The sequence below is a fragment of the Ursus maritimus genome, unplaced genomic scaffold (genome assembly GCF_017311325.1).
Source record: "Ursus maritimus isolate PB19 unplaced genomic scaffold, ASM1731132v1 scaffold_5, whole genome shotgun sequence".
NCBI lineage: Eukaryota > Metazoa > Chordata > Mammalia > Carnivora > Ursidae > Ursus > Ursus maritimus.
The window spans coordinates 88,863,183-88,875,835 of record NW_024426663.1 but is presented as its reverse complement, the minus strand read 5'-3'; the positions used below and the strand labels follow the sequence as shown (position 1 = coordinate 88,875,835).

At 43.8% G+C, this 12,653-nt stretch overlaps 1 protein-coding gene across 1 annotated transcript in view; it reads left to right on the top strand.

Moving 5' to 3' along the window:
- LOC103678868 (obscurin) overlaps positions 1-12,653 on the top strand; it is a 160,679-nt gene that overhangs the window by 24,397 nt on the left and 123,629 nt on the right. The window contains 1 exon segment of the mRNA XM_040622746.1: positions 6,930-7,205. Coding sequence (XP_040478680.1) covers positions 6,930-7,205 — 276 coding nt within the window.

The window sequence follows — 12,653 nt, the reverse complement described above, 5'->3', positions numbered from 1 at the left end:
AGTTTCATCCCATACATCCCTGAGGCTCTAAAAACTCCCTTCCTTGCTCTTATTTAGATTGGCTAATTTCCATTGATTGATCTTCTAGTTCTGTAGCTCTTCTGCTGTCTGGATTCTGCCATTGAACCTATTCAGTGAATTATTGCAGTGATTTTATTTTTCCACTTATAAAAGGCACATTGGTGCCTTTATATCTTGTCTTTATATCTTTATATCTTGTCTTTCTTTGTTGAGAGTGCCTATCTTTCCATTCCTTCCAAGGGCATTTTCTTTCTTTCTTTCTTTCTTTCTTTCTTTCTTTCTTTCTCCTCTTTCTTTCTTTCTTTCTTTCTTTCTTTCTTAGTTGCTTGGAAGTCTTTGTCAGATATTTCCAGCATCTGTGTCATTTTGACATTGGTATCTCTTAATAGTCTTCTCCCATGCATGTGAACTGAGTGTTTCCTTGTTTTTCAGGGGATTGTTTTGGACAGCATCCTCGATATACTGAATACTGTTTTGAAACTCTGTGTCTTCTTTACATCTAATGAGGAATGTTGATTTTTTTAAAGCTGGAAATAAGCTTTGTTGAGTTCAAACTATGGGTTCCTGCCAGCCTTCCATGGGGTGTTTTTTTTCCAGAGGCTTTGCAGTGCCATTTGGATCTGTCCTGAACGTGTCCACCTAGTAGTTAGTGTGGCTCTGGACAATGGCCTGTGCCCCAGTTCAGAGCTCAAAGTCTTTGGCCTGCTAATTGGGGTCAGATCTGCTCACATGTGGCTTAGGGGTGAGCTCTGGTGTTCCTGGACAACTTCATGTTCTAGACATTCTGTCATCCTCTTTAGTTCTTTAGTTGGAAAGGTGGAGCTCTAGGCATGTTGCTTTGGTACCTTCTTCCCATGGTCTCTCCTGCACCAGCAGGAGGATAGAAAAAGAAAGATCAGTGGGTCTCCCTTCAGTTGGAGACAATATTCTCCACCCTCAGCGTTCTAAATGTCTCTAATGATCATGGACTAAGGTGTAAGAGCATGAAGAAAAAATGGGATGTCTTCCATCCTCTCTGAGCATTGGGGTTCTCTTCCCTATGCTCTGGGGGAGAAAGGGGGACCTACTTCTGGATGTTGAGCTGCTCTGTGTGAAGGCAAGGGGGAAAAGTAGACTCATTCTGGTTTGGTGGACTTTGAATTGTTTTTTTCCCCTCCCCAATCTGCCTGCTGCTGCTTACTTTGAGAACCTTCAAAACCAGCTCCATGGCCCTGTGGCTGCATTTGGTGACTGAGACAGGGTGGAGTGTTTGTGCCTAGAACTGGAACCATATTTTTGTAAAAATATGGGTTTTAATTTTTTGTAATTATGTATATGGACCCAAACTTTGGTGTTTCTAGTGTGGGACAAATCCTAAGCATCCTTGTGGTGATATTTGTAGCCCATTTGGGTCCATTTTGAAGGCAAACCACTGTGTAGCTGGGGACCTCATGGTGTGGGCTCAGCTGTGGGGTCAGAGTGACCATGGAGGGCTCCACATGCTTCTTCCTGGGCACATCCAGTGGCAGACCATTTCAAACACACAGGGACATCCACACACACACACACACTTATACATGCATGCACATTAAACACACACATGCTCAGACACATACATGCATAGACATACACATATGCCCATAGACACATATACATGCTCACAACACATACATATACACATGAATAGACATATACACACCTTTGCACACATTTCAACACACATACACACAACCACATATACACACAAACATACATGCATGCACACTTACATACACATTCACATTTAAATACATACGCTCTCACAACACATGCATAGACATACACACACATGCACATACAACCATATGTACATACCCCCACAAATATATATACATATAGACATACCCATACATGTAGACACATACACATAGAGTGTGATCAGGAATGATTTTGTGACACGCACATCAAAGAAACATAATTTCCTTCAAGGTTAGTCTGTGAGGATATCTATAAAGTGAACTTCAGAAATAAGAGACCTGGTGTGACCCTAACTTGAGGATGCAGCTGAGTCTGGGGCCACAAAATGAGTGGCAGGTGCCTCACTGTACAGTCTGAAAGGTGTGTATCCAGCTGGCCACGGCTGAGAGTGACAGTTGGCTGTGTGGTTAGGTGTTCTCTGCTTTCACATGGTAGTGTTTGTGAGGACTCATCCATTTGCAGAATTCTGGTGGTAGCCTCAATGGGTGGAGAAATGATAGAGTGGCCATGATTCCTTAAATTAGGCTGTTGTTGGCTGAGAGGGCAGACGTGGCAGGAGCTCATGTGGGCATCACATCCATAGGAAGCATGTGGACTCCACTTAACCCATCTGGCCCCTGAAGACATCTTACTGCAGAGATTTTGCCTTTGGAGGTGCCTGGGTCAAACAGAGGTGGTGGTTGAAGGGATGGAGAGGGTGTATGAGTGTATGAAGTGGTGCTCCTGTGGGTATGGGCTGAGAAACAGTAGACATAGGTGAGTCTTACAAGCTTAGGTGAACACATAGACTGAGGGGCCACCATCTGAGATATGGCAGGTGAACAGGAGAAGATTTGCTGGGAGGAGTAGGTGACAAGCTAGCCTGGGATGTCCAGAGGGTGGTTGGCTGCCTGGGCATGGCATTCAGTTGATGCTGGTCTGGGGAGGGAGATTCAAGATTTGTTGATGGTGGTGGGAGGGACTGGGGGAATAAGTACTGTGGAAAGAGTGAATGATGACAAGACCTACGCCTGGCATCCTGGGGGAGCTGGGACCATGTAGGAAGAGGCCCAGAGGGTTGGGGGGAGAACCAAGTGACATGGAGGCTGACTGCAGCCCCCACCAGCCACTGCACGGATTGTTGGATCATCACCACTGTCTTCCATCCAGCCGCCTGCACCAGGTGAAAGTCAGCCAGTTGGATGGTTTATCTTTTTCTCCATGAAAAATACATTTAGACATAAAAATAAAACCATCTGTACTCTGGCTATGTGCATTTAAAAAATATTAAAAATCCAATTAAAAATCTTGTACCTCAAGGATATTACCCATTCTTGGTGATATCACATAAAGAATTCATTCTCCCTGAAATGCAGTCACTCTGGAAAACAGTATGGAGGTTCCTCAAAAAGTTGAAAATAGAGCTACCCTATGACCCAGCAATTGCACTACTAGGTATTTACCCCAAAGATACAAATGTAGTGATCTGAAAGGGTACCTGCACCCCAATGTTTTTAGCAGCAATGTCCACAATAGCTAAACTATGGAAAGAGCCCAGATGTCCATAGACATATAGATGGATAAAGAAGATGTGGTATATACGTACAATGGAATATTACTCAGTCATCAAAAAATGAAATCTTGTCATTTGCAATGATGTGGATAGAATTAGAGGGCATTATGTTAAGCAAAATAAGTCAGTCAGAGAAAGACAACTGTCACATGATATCCCTTATATGTGGAGTTTAAGAAACAATACAGAGGATCATAGGGGAAGAGAGGAAAATTTAAAACAAGATGAAATCAGAGAGGGAGACAAACCACAAGAGACTCTTAATGATAGGAAACAAACTGAGGGTTGCTGGAGGGGAGGTGGGTGGGGGGATGGGGTAACTGGAGGATGGGCATTAAGGAGGGCACATAATGTGATGAGCACTGGGTATTATATAAGATTGATGAATCACTGACCTCTACCTCAGAAATCAATAATACATTATATGTTAATTAATTGAATTTAAATTTAAAAAATGAGGGAAAAAATAAAATTGAAGCAGTATAAAAAAAGAATTCTCCCTGAAAATACCTATGCTTTGATATGCAGGCCGAAACCCAAGATTTCCACTGACTTCTACTGGGAAATTAGAGAGGTGTTCCTGAAGCAGAAAGTCCCTAGTAGATGAAATTGGAAAGGTAGAGTTAAAAGCACCCCATCTGGATTTTGGTTTCCAGCAGTACCATGGACTTCTACAGTGTGAAAACTCTCCCCCTGTGGACATAAATGTGCAGCAGAATGTAACAAAGTCAGGTTAAGTTAATATCTGGACCGGCAAGGAGAAAAAGGGACATTTCCAGGTGGTAGAAAAGAAGAGGCACTGAGAAACTAAGGCAAGTGGATGATGAGTTGGTGCCCAGTTGCTACTGTGGGGACTTTGGGTCCCAGGGACCTGGGTCTGACTTACACTACCAGCTTGCAAATAGGCATGGGAAAAATTGGAAGTGGAACAGAGACCAGCATACAGAGATGGAAACCTTCTAGAACGACATCATTAAAGAAAAGGTGGACTGAGTAATATTCCATTGTATGTTACTCAGCCATCAGAAAGAACGATTACCCAACATTTGCAGCAACATGGATGGGACTGGAGGAGATTATGCTAAGTGAAATAAGTCAAGCAGAGAAAGACAATTATCATATGATTTCACTCATTTGTGGAACATAAGGAATAGCAGGGAGATCGGTAGGAGAAGGAAAGGGAAAACCAAGGGGGGGTGGGTAAACAGAGGGGGAAATGAACCACGAGAGACTATGGACTCCGGGAAACAAACTGAGGGCTTCAGAGGGGAGGGAGGTGGGGGGATGGGCTAGCCCGGTGATGGGTATTAAGGAGGGCACGTATTGCATGGAGCACTGGGTGTTATACGCAAATAATGAATCATGGAACACTACATCAAAAACTAATGATGTACTGTATGGTGACTAACATAACATAATAAAAATTTAAAATAAAAAAAAAAGAAAAAAAGAAAAGGTGGACCAGAAAAGCAATCTCCTGCAGCTCAGGGAGGTCACAGGGCACTTGTATGTCTGCCTTGGCTTGGGTGGGAAAAGTTCCCATGAGAAATGGAAACCTATTTCTCACTTGGGATTGAGATTTCAATTTATAATACTAAAGACCCCAGACTGAGAAGTTAACCTACCAATGGGGCTCCAGGCCAGTGGTACTCCTGCAGTGCCTGACAACAGTGTTAGGAGGGTTACCCCACCACCGAAGCCACACTTAATATCACTGGCTGAGGAAACCATGCTAGATTCACTCACAATAAAATACGTCTAAGCACCAAAGGAACAATCCTATATAGAAGGGAGTTGGAAGTCACAGAAAAGATCAGGCTTAGACCACCCAGGGACTTCAGATGATGTAACAGCATACTTAAAATGAGTAATATGGGCGACTTGAAAATGTAAGAAAAAAGTAAAATATTAAGAAGAAGAACAGGCAAATTCAAAGAAGAAGCAGATGAAGCTTTGTGAATGGGGGGCATCTCGGCTCCTTCCACAGTTTAGCTATTGTGGACAATGCTGCTATGAATATTGGGGTGCATATGGCCCTTCTCTTCACTACGTCTGTATCTTTGGAGATGCCCTTCAACAGATGAATGGATAAAGAAGGTGTGAACCATATATACAATGGAATATTACTCAGCCATCAGAAAGAACGATTACCCAACATTTGCAGCAACATGGATGGGACTGGAGGAAATTATGCTAAGTGAAATAAGTCAAGCAGAGAAAGACAATTATCATATGGTTTCACTCATTTATGGAAGATAGGAAGATTGGTAGGAGAAGAAAGGATAAAGAAAGGGGGTAATCAGAAGGGGGAATGAACCACGAGAGACTGTGGACTCTGAGAAACAAACTGAGGGTTTCAGAGGGGAGGGGGTGGGGGACTGGGATAGGCTGGTGATGGGTATTAAGGAGGGCACATATTGCATGGAGTACTGGGTGTTATACATCAAAAACTAATGATGTCCTGTATGGTGACTAACATAACATATTTTTAAAAAAAGCTTTGTGAATGGGAAACACATTTGTAATGAACAATTTAGTGGAGTGATAAATAGCAAAGGAGACATAACTGAAGACAAAATCACTGAATTGGAAGATAGATTTGAAGAAGTTATTCAGAATGAAACACAGAGAAAAAATAAGAGATAAGGACAGATGTAGAGAAGAGAAGCAGTAGGCCACATGTCTGTCCAAAAGGACTTCTAGGAGAGACTGGAGAGAATGAAAAGATAAAATTATGAAGGAAATCACACAGAGAACTTTTGGCAGTGGTTAAAGATGTGAATCCTAAGCTGTGGGACTCCCAGGTGATCATGAGAAATATAGGAAGAATAAATCCACAGCTGGACACATCATCGTGAACCACAGAAAAATGAAGATTAATGGGAGGACAGTAATCCTTCCACAGATTTGCCAACAGCAATGAAAAGCACAAAGAAGGCATCCTCTCCACTGTAGTGGGGGAAGATAACTGTCAACTAGAATTCTGTATCCAACTAAACTATCATTCAAATTTTGAATGAAATAAAGATGTTTTCAGGAAGTAAATGGAGAGAATTTACCATTCACAAAAAACCCTGCTGGGAAAAAAAAGCTGTTGATGGATATACATCAAAAGGAAGAAATTTAGCCTAGAGTGACAGAGTGGGTCCTAAAAGTAATGTGATGTGATCACTGAACATGTGATAAACACTATGTTCAGTCCCCAGGCCAGGGGTTTGGTTACAGGGATGGTGACTGTCTTGCTAGAAGTGACAGACTCCATTAGGAGTCATTGTATCTGTGTTCTTGTGACTTGGATGTCACCCACTGTTGGTGACAGTGCACAAGAAATTCTCCCTGAAAATACCTGTGTTTAATGTGCCTCCATTTGTTAGGATAATTAATGGCATCACAGATGATAAATGCCAAATCCTGAATCATAACGAATACCTACCTGGAAATTATTTGACCTGGAATAATTATTTGACCTATTCTGAAAACTAACCTGTTCCTTGCTTTATGCATCTTCTGAATGTGGGGTTCTCTGTGTAGAGGGAGCCAGGAGCCAGGCAGGCTTGTGGCCAAGGCATCGTGGATTTGAGATCCAGAAGGTGGGCCCTCATTCAGTTCTAGATATTTGATTGTCCCTCTCTGTCCCCAGAGCCCTCTGTGGTGTTTGCCAAGGAGCAGCCAGCACTCAGTGAGGTGCAGACCAAGGCTGGGGCCAGCGTCAACCTGAGCTGTGAGGTGGCCCAGGCCCAGACAGAGGTGACATGGTACAAGGATGGGAAGAAGCTGAGCGCAAGCTCCAAATTGCACGTGGAGGCCAAGGGCTGCAGCAGGCGGCTGGTGGTGCAGCAGGTGGGGAAGGCGGACGCTGGGGAGTACAGCTGCGAGGCCGGGGGCCAGAAGGTGTCCTTCCACCTGGATGTTACAGGTCAGTCCTTTGGGTTAAAACTCTAGCTTTGATCGAGGGTGATGGTGGGATTAGCATACAATCCAGATGGACTCTGGAGCTCTTTCCATTAGACTTATCTCTTCGCAGGTCCCTCCTTCTGCCTCCTATTCTCATACACGTGGCTGAGCCAAGAGAGTTTGGATGGGGAGGTGTACATGGAAGGGTTTGGGTGTACCTGTGCACCCTGATTGGTGTATCCAAGTATGGTCCCCATGGAGGAGCCCTCAGGCAGAGCAGTGATAGAATGTATGTTCCCCATCTGGACAATTTGGGTGGAGCAATGGTAGAATGTGGAAAGAGTTTGTCATCTGACCGGAAGAGCCCACGTGGACCAGTGTCCAAATGTGGTCCCGACCTGGAACAGCTCATATGGAGCAGGGCTAGAGTGTAGGGACCCCACATGGACAGCCCTCGGGAGCAGTCTAGAATACATAGTTCCGACGTGGAATAGCCTAGGTGGAGCACTGGTTGAATGTATGGCCCCAACAGGAACAGCTAACATAGAGCGTGGTAGACTGTCTCGTCCCCAACTGGAACTACCCACGTGGAGCAGAGATAGAATATGTAGTCGTACTTGGAACATCCTACGTGTGCAGGGGGAAAATGTAGGTTCCGTTGGGAACAGCCCATGTGGACCAGTGTTAGAATGTCTGGTCCTGTCCTGGAAAAACCCAGGTGGAGCTGTGATAGAATTGTGGTCCCATCTGGAACATCCTGTGTGTGCAGTAGTAGGATACATGTTCCAACTTGGAACAGCCCACATGGACCAGTGAAAGAATATCTGGTCACTTCCTAGAGCAGCCCATGTGGAGCAGTGATACAATGCATGGTCCCCACCTGGAACAGCCTACGTGGAACAGATATAGAATGTATGGTCCCCAACTGGAAGAACTCATGTGTGGCAGGGATAGAATGTATGGTCCTCACAGGGAACAGGCCAGATGGAGCAGTGATAGAAGTCTGGTGCCCACCTGGAAGTTTCCATGTGGAGCAGGGATAGAATGTGTGGTCCCACCTGGAACAGGCCACCTGGAGAAGTGATAGAATGTGTGGCCCCAAGTGGAACAGCTCACGTGGAGCAGGGATAAAATGTGTGGTCCCACCTGGAGCAGCTCAAGTGGAGCAGTGATAGAATGTGTGGTCCCACCTGAAACAACACACACGGGGCAGTGATAGTATGTGTGATTCCACCTGGAACTGCCCATGTGGAGCAGGACTAGAATGTCTGGTTCCCATCAGGAAGAACCCATGTAGAGCAGGGATAGAATGTATGGTCTCCACCTGAAACAGCCCACGTGCTACAGATATAGAAAGCATGGATCCCACCAGGACACCCATGTGGAGTGGGGATAGAATGTATGGTCCCACCTGGGACAGTCCATGAGGAGCAGTGGTAGAATGGACTGTCCCCACCTGAAGAAGCCCACCCACAGTAGTTACAGAATGGGTACATAAATTTTGCTCCTCAATGTAGAGCAGGCTATGAGGCTTTTCAGACCCCACAGCTGATGCAGAGCCTGGAGAAGTTTCCAGTTCCACTGCCTCCCTGTGTAGTCCTTCTTCCCCCAATGCTGCCTTCCTAATGTATACACGGAGTGCTTGATCATGTGCATCCTCTCTGTCCCCAGAGCCCTCTGCGGTGTTTGCCAAGGAGCAGCCAGCATGCCGTGAGGTGCAGACCAAGGCGGGGACCAGTGCTACCCTGAGCTGTGAGGTGGCCCAGGCCCAGACAGAGGTGACTTGGTACAAGGACGGGAAGAAGCTGAGCGCGAGCTCCAAAGTGCACGTGGAGGCCAAGGGCTGCAGCAGGCGGCTGGTGGTGCTGCAGGCGGGGAAGGCAGACGCTGGGGAGTACAGCTGTGAAGCCAGGGGCCAGAAGGTGTCCTTCCACCTGGACGTCACAGGTCAGTTCTTGTGGGTCTGTCATAGCCTTTTGTGGAGGTGATGAGATTGGCTTACTGCCCCAGCCAACCCTGGTGCTCTTCCCACCAGTCCTCGTGTCTTCACATAGCCTATCCTCTCAATTCCCTTACCCATGGCTGGGCCAAGGGAGGCTGGGCAGGAAGGGTGTGGACGGAAGGGAGAGTTTGCTCCCAGAAACCCTGAGTGGTGTTCCCATGCAGTAATGGCAGTCATAAGTTATCAGAACCTCCCAGCCGTTGTTTGGTGCCTGGGACTCTGGCTGTACCCTGCACTTGGAGTCTGAGGTAGACCAGGCATCTCTCACCCATGATATGTGAATTTCCCTCTGCTGAATATCCTGGCCACTCTGAGATGCTCTCACCCAGCAACCCACTAGTCCACACAAAGAAGAGATGCTTGGATTTCATTAAACCAGGATAAGGGTGAATTTCTGCCAGCCAATTGTACTTGGATTCATGTCAAGACAGAACTATGGACTACTGAAGTTTAAGGTGTCCTGGGGCACATTTTCCTCCTCGCACATGGATATGGATGGTTACCTGTGCACGTGTAGGTAGCAAAATCCAGAGCCCTGCTCTGTTGCAAAGTCTGCAGAAAGCACAGCAAGAGCAGAGGGCTGGGAGATATGCGATAGGCACATGTGAGGTTTGGGTTCTCTTTTTATTTTATTTTTTTATAACAATTTTTTATTATGTTAGTCACCATACAGTATATCCTTAGTTTCTAATGTAGTGTTCCATGATTCATTTGGGTTCTCTTTTTAAAGCAAATCTTGCTTCCCCTCTCTTAGAACATTCAGTGTCAGAATTCCCCCTGGAGTCTGAGTCACAGATTTAGAGATGGAGAGGAATGAGTGGCTTATCCTGTACCCATTTGCTTTGTTAAAGATGAGGTCCTGTGTAGCAGCCGCTGTCTGGTAAAGCAGTGTTTCATACCATTTTCTAGAGACTTGTGTGTCTGTACCTTTCTGGCTGGTTCATAGAGAAGACTGAAGACTACATGTATTTTCCTTTTGTTATGAGTCTTAATGGCAAATCAAGATGGGCTGCAGTCCCACGCTGGCTTCTAGCCACCACCTGGCCATTTGGTATTGTATCGGTTGTTTGTGGGTGTGTGCACAGACCAAAAAACCCACTAGATATGTTTTTAAAATGTTATTTTCAGAGTATAAGACAAATTATTTTATGGTAATAAATATGAAAACTTTTACAAATCAACCTAATTCTTAGAAAACTCTGTAAAATGTGACAGAAGAAAGACAGTTTGACTTCTTCTTTGCCGATTTGGATACCTTTTATCCCTTTTTGTTGTCTGATTGCTGTTGCAAGGACTTCTAGTACTATGTTGAATAATAATGGTGAGAGTAGACATCCTTGTCGTGTTCCTGATCTTAAGGGAAAGGCTTCTAGCTTTTCCCCATTGAGAATGATATTTGCTGTAGGCTTTTCATAGATGGTTTTTATGAGATTGAGGAATGTACCCTCTATCCCTACACTCTGAAGGGTTTTAATGAGGAAAGGATGCTGTACTTTGTTAAATGCTTTTTCTGCATCGATTGAGAGAATCATATGATTTTTGGCTTTTTTCTTCTGGGTATAATCTATGACACTGATAGATTTGCGAATGTTGACCCACTCTTGCATCCCAGGGATGAATCCCACTTGGTCATGATGGATAATCCTTTTAATGTACTGTTGGATTCTATTAGCAAGAATCTTGTTGAGAATTTTGGTGTCCATATTCATTAGGGAAATCAGTCTGTAATTCTCCTTTTTGATGGGGTCTTTGCCTGGTTTGGGGATCAAGGTAATATTGGCCTCATAGAATGAGTTTGGTAGCTTTCCTTCTGTTTCTATTTCTTGAAATAGCTTTAGGAGAATAGGTATTATTTCTTCTTTGAATGTTTCATAGAATTCCCCGGGAAAACCATCTGGTCCTGGTGTTTTGTTTTTTGGAAGGTTTTTTATCACTAGTTTCAATCTCTTCATAATTACTTGGCCTGTTTAAAAAATCAATTTCTTCCTGTTTTACTCTTGGTAGTTTATAGGTTTCCAGGAAGGCCTCCATCTCTTCCAGATTGCTTAATTTATTGGCATAAAGCTGTTGATAAAAGTTTCTAAGAATCCTTCCAATTTCATTGGTGTTGGTTGTGACCTCTCCCTTTTCATTCATAATTTTATTAATTTGGATCCTTTCTCTATTCTTTTGGATAAGTTTTGACAGTGGTTTGTCAATTTTATTTACTCTTTCAAAGAACCAGCTTCTAGTTCTGTTGATCTGCTCTACTGTGCTTCTGGTTTCTAATTCATTGATCTCTGCTCTAATCTCGATCAACTGCTTCCTCGTGCGTGGATTAGGCCTGTTCCTCTGTTGCTGTTCCAGCTTCTTGAGGTGAGAATATAAAAACTGCATTTTAGATTTTTCTATTCTTTTGAGTGAGGCTTGGATGGCGATGTATTTCCCCTTAGGTCTGCCTTTGCAGTATCCCATAGGTTTTGGACCATTGTGTTTTCATTCTCGTTGGTCTCCATAAATTGTTTAAATTGATTTTTGATTTCCTGGTTTATCGAATCATTCTTGAGCAGGATGGTTCTTAGTCTCCAAGTGTTTGAGTTTCTTCCAAATATTTCCTTGTGGTTGAGTTCCAATTTCAAAGCGTTGTGGTCTGAGAATATGCAGGGAATAATTTCAGTCTTTTGGTATAGGTTGAGACCTGTTTTGTGATGCAGAACATGGTCTATTCTTGAGAATGTTCCATGGGCATTAGAATAGAATGATTATTCTTTGGTTCTGGGGTGTAGTGTTCTATATATATATCTATGAGGTCCAACTCGTCAAGTATGGCTCTCTTCACAGATAACATGATACTCTATATGGAAAACCCAAAAGAATCCACGCCTAAACTATTAGAAGTTATAGAGCAATCCAGTATTGTGGCGGGATACAAAATCAATGCTCAGAAATCAGTTGCATTTCTATACACGAACAATGAGACTGAAGAAAGAGAAATTAGGGAATCCATCCCATTTACAATAGCACCAAAAATCATACATTACCTTGGAATTAACTTAACCAGAGATGTAAAGGATCTATATTCCAGAAACTACAAATAACTCTTGGAAGACATTGAAGAAGACACAAAAAGATGGAAAAATATTACATGCTCATGGATCGGAAGAATTAACATAGTTAAAATGTCCATGCTACCCAGAGCAATCTACACTTTCAATGCTATCCCGATCAAAATACCGAGGACATTTTTCAAAGAACTGGAACAAATAGTCCTTAAATTTGTATGGAAACAGAAAAGGCCCCGAATCACCAAGGAATTGTTGAAAAGGAAAAACAAAGCTGGGGCATCACAATGCCGGATTTCAAGCTGTACTACAAAGCTGTGATCACAAAGACAGCATGGTACTGGCACAAAAACAGACACATAGACCAATGGAACAGAATAGAGAACCCAGAAATGGACCTCAGCTCTTGGGCAACTAATCTTTGACA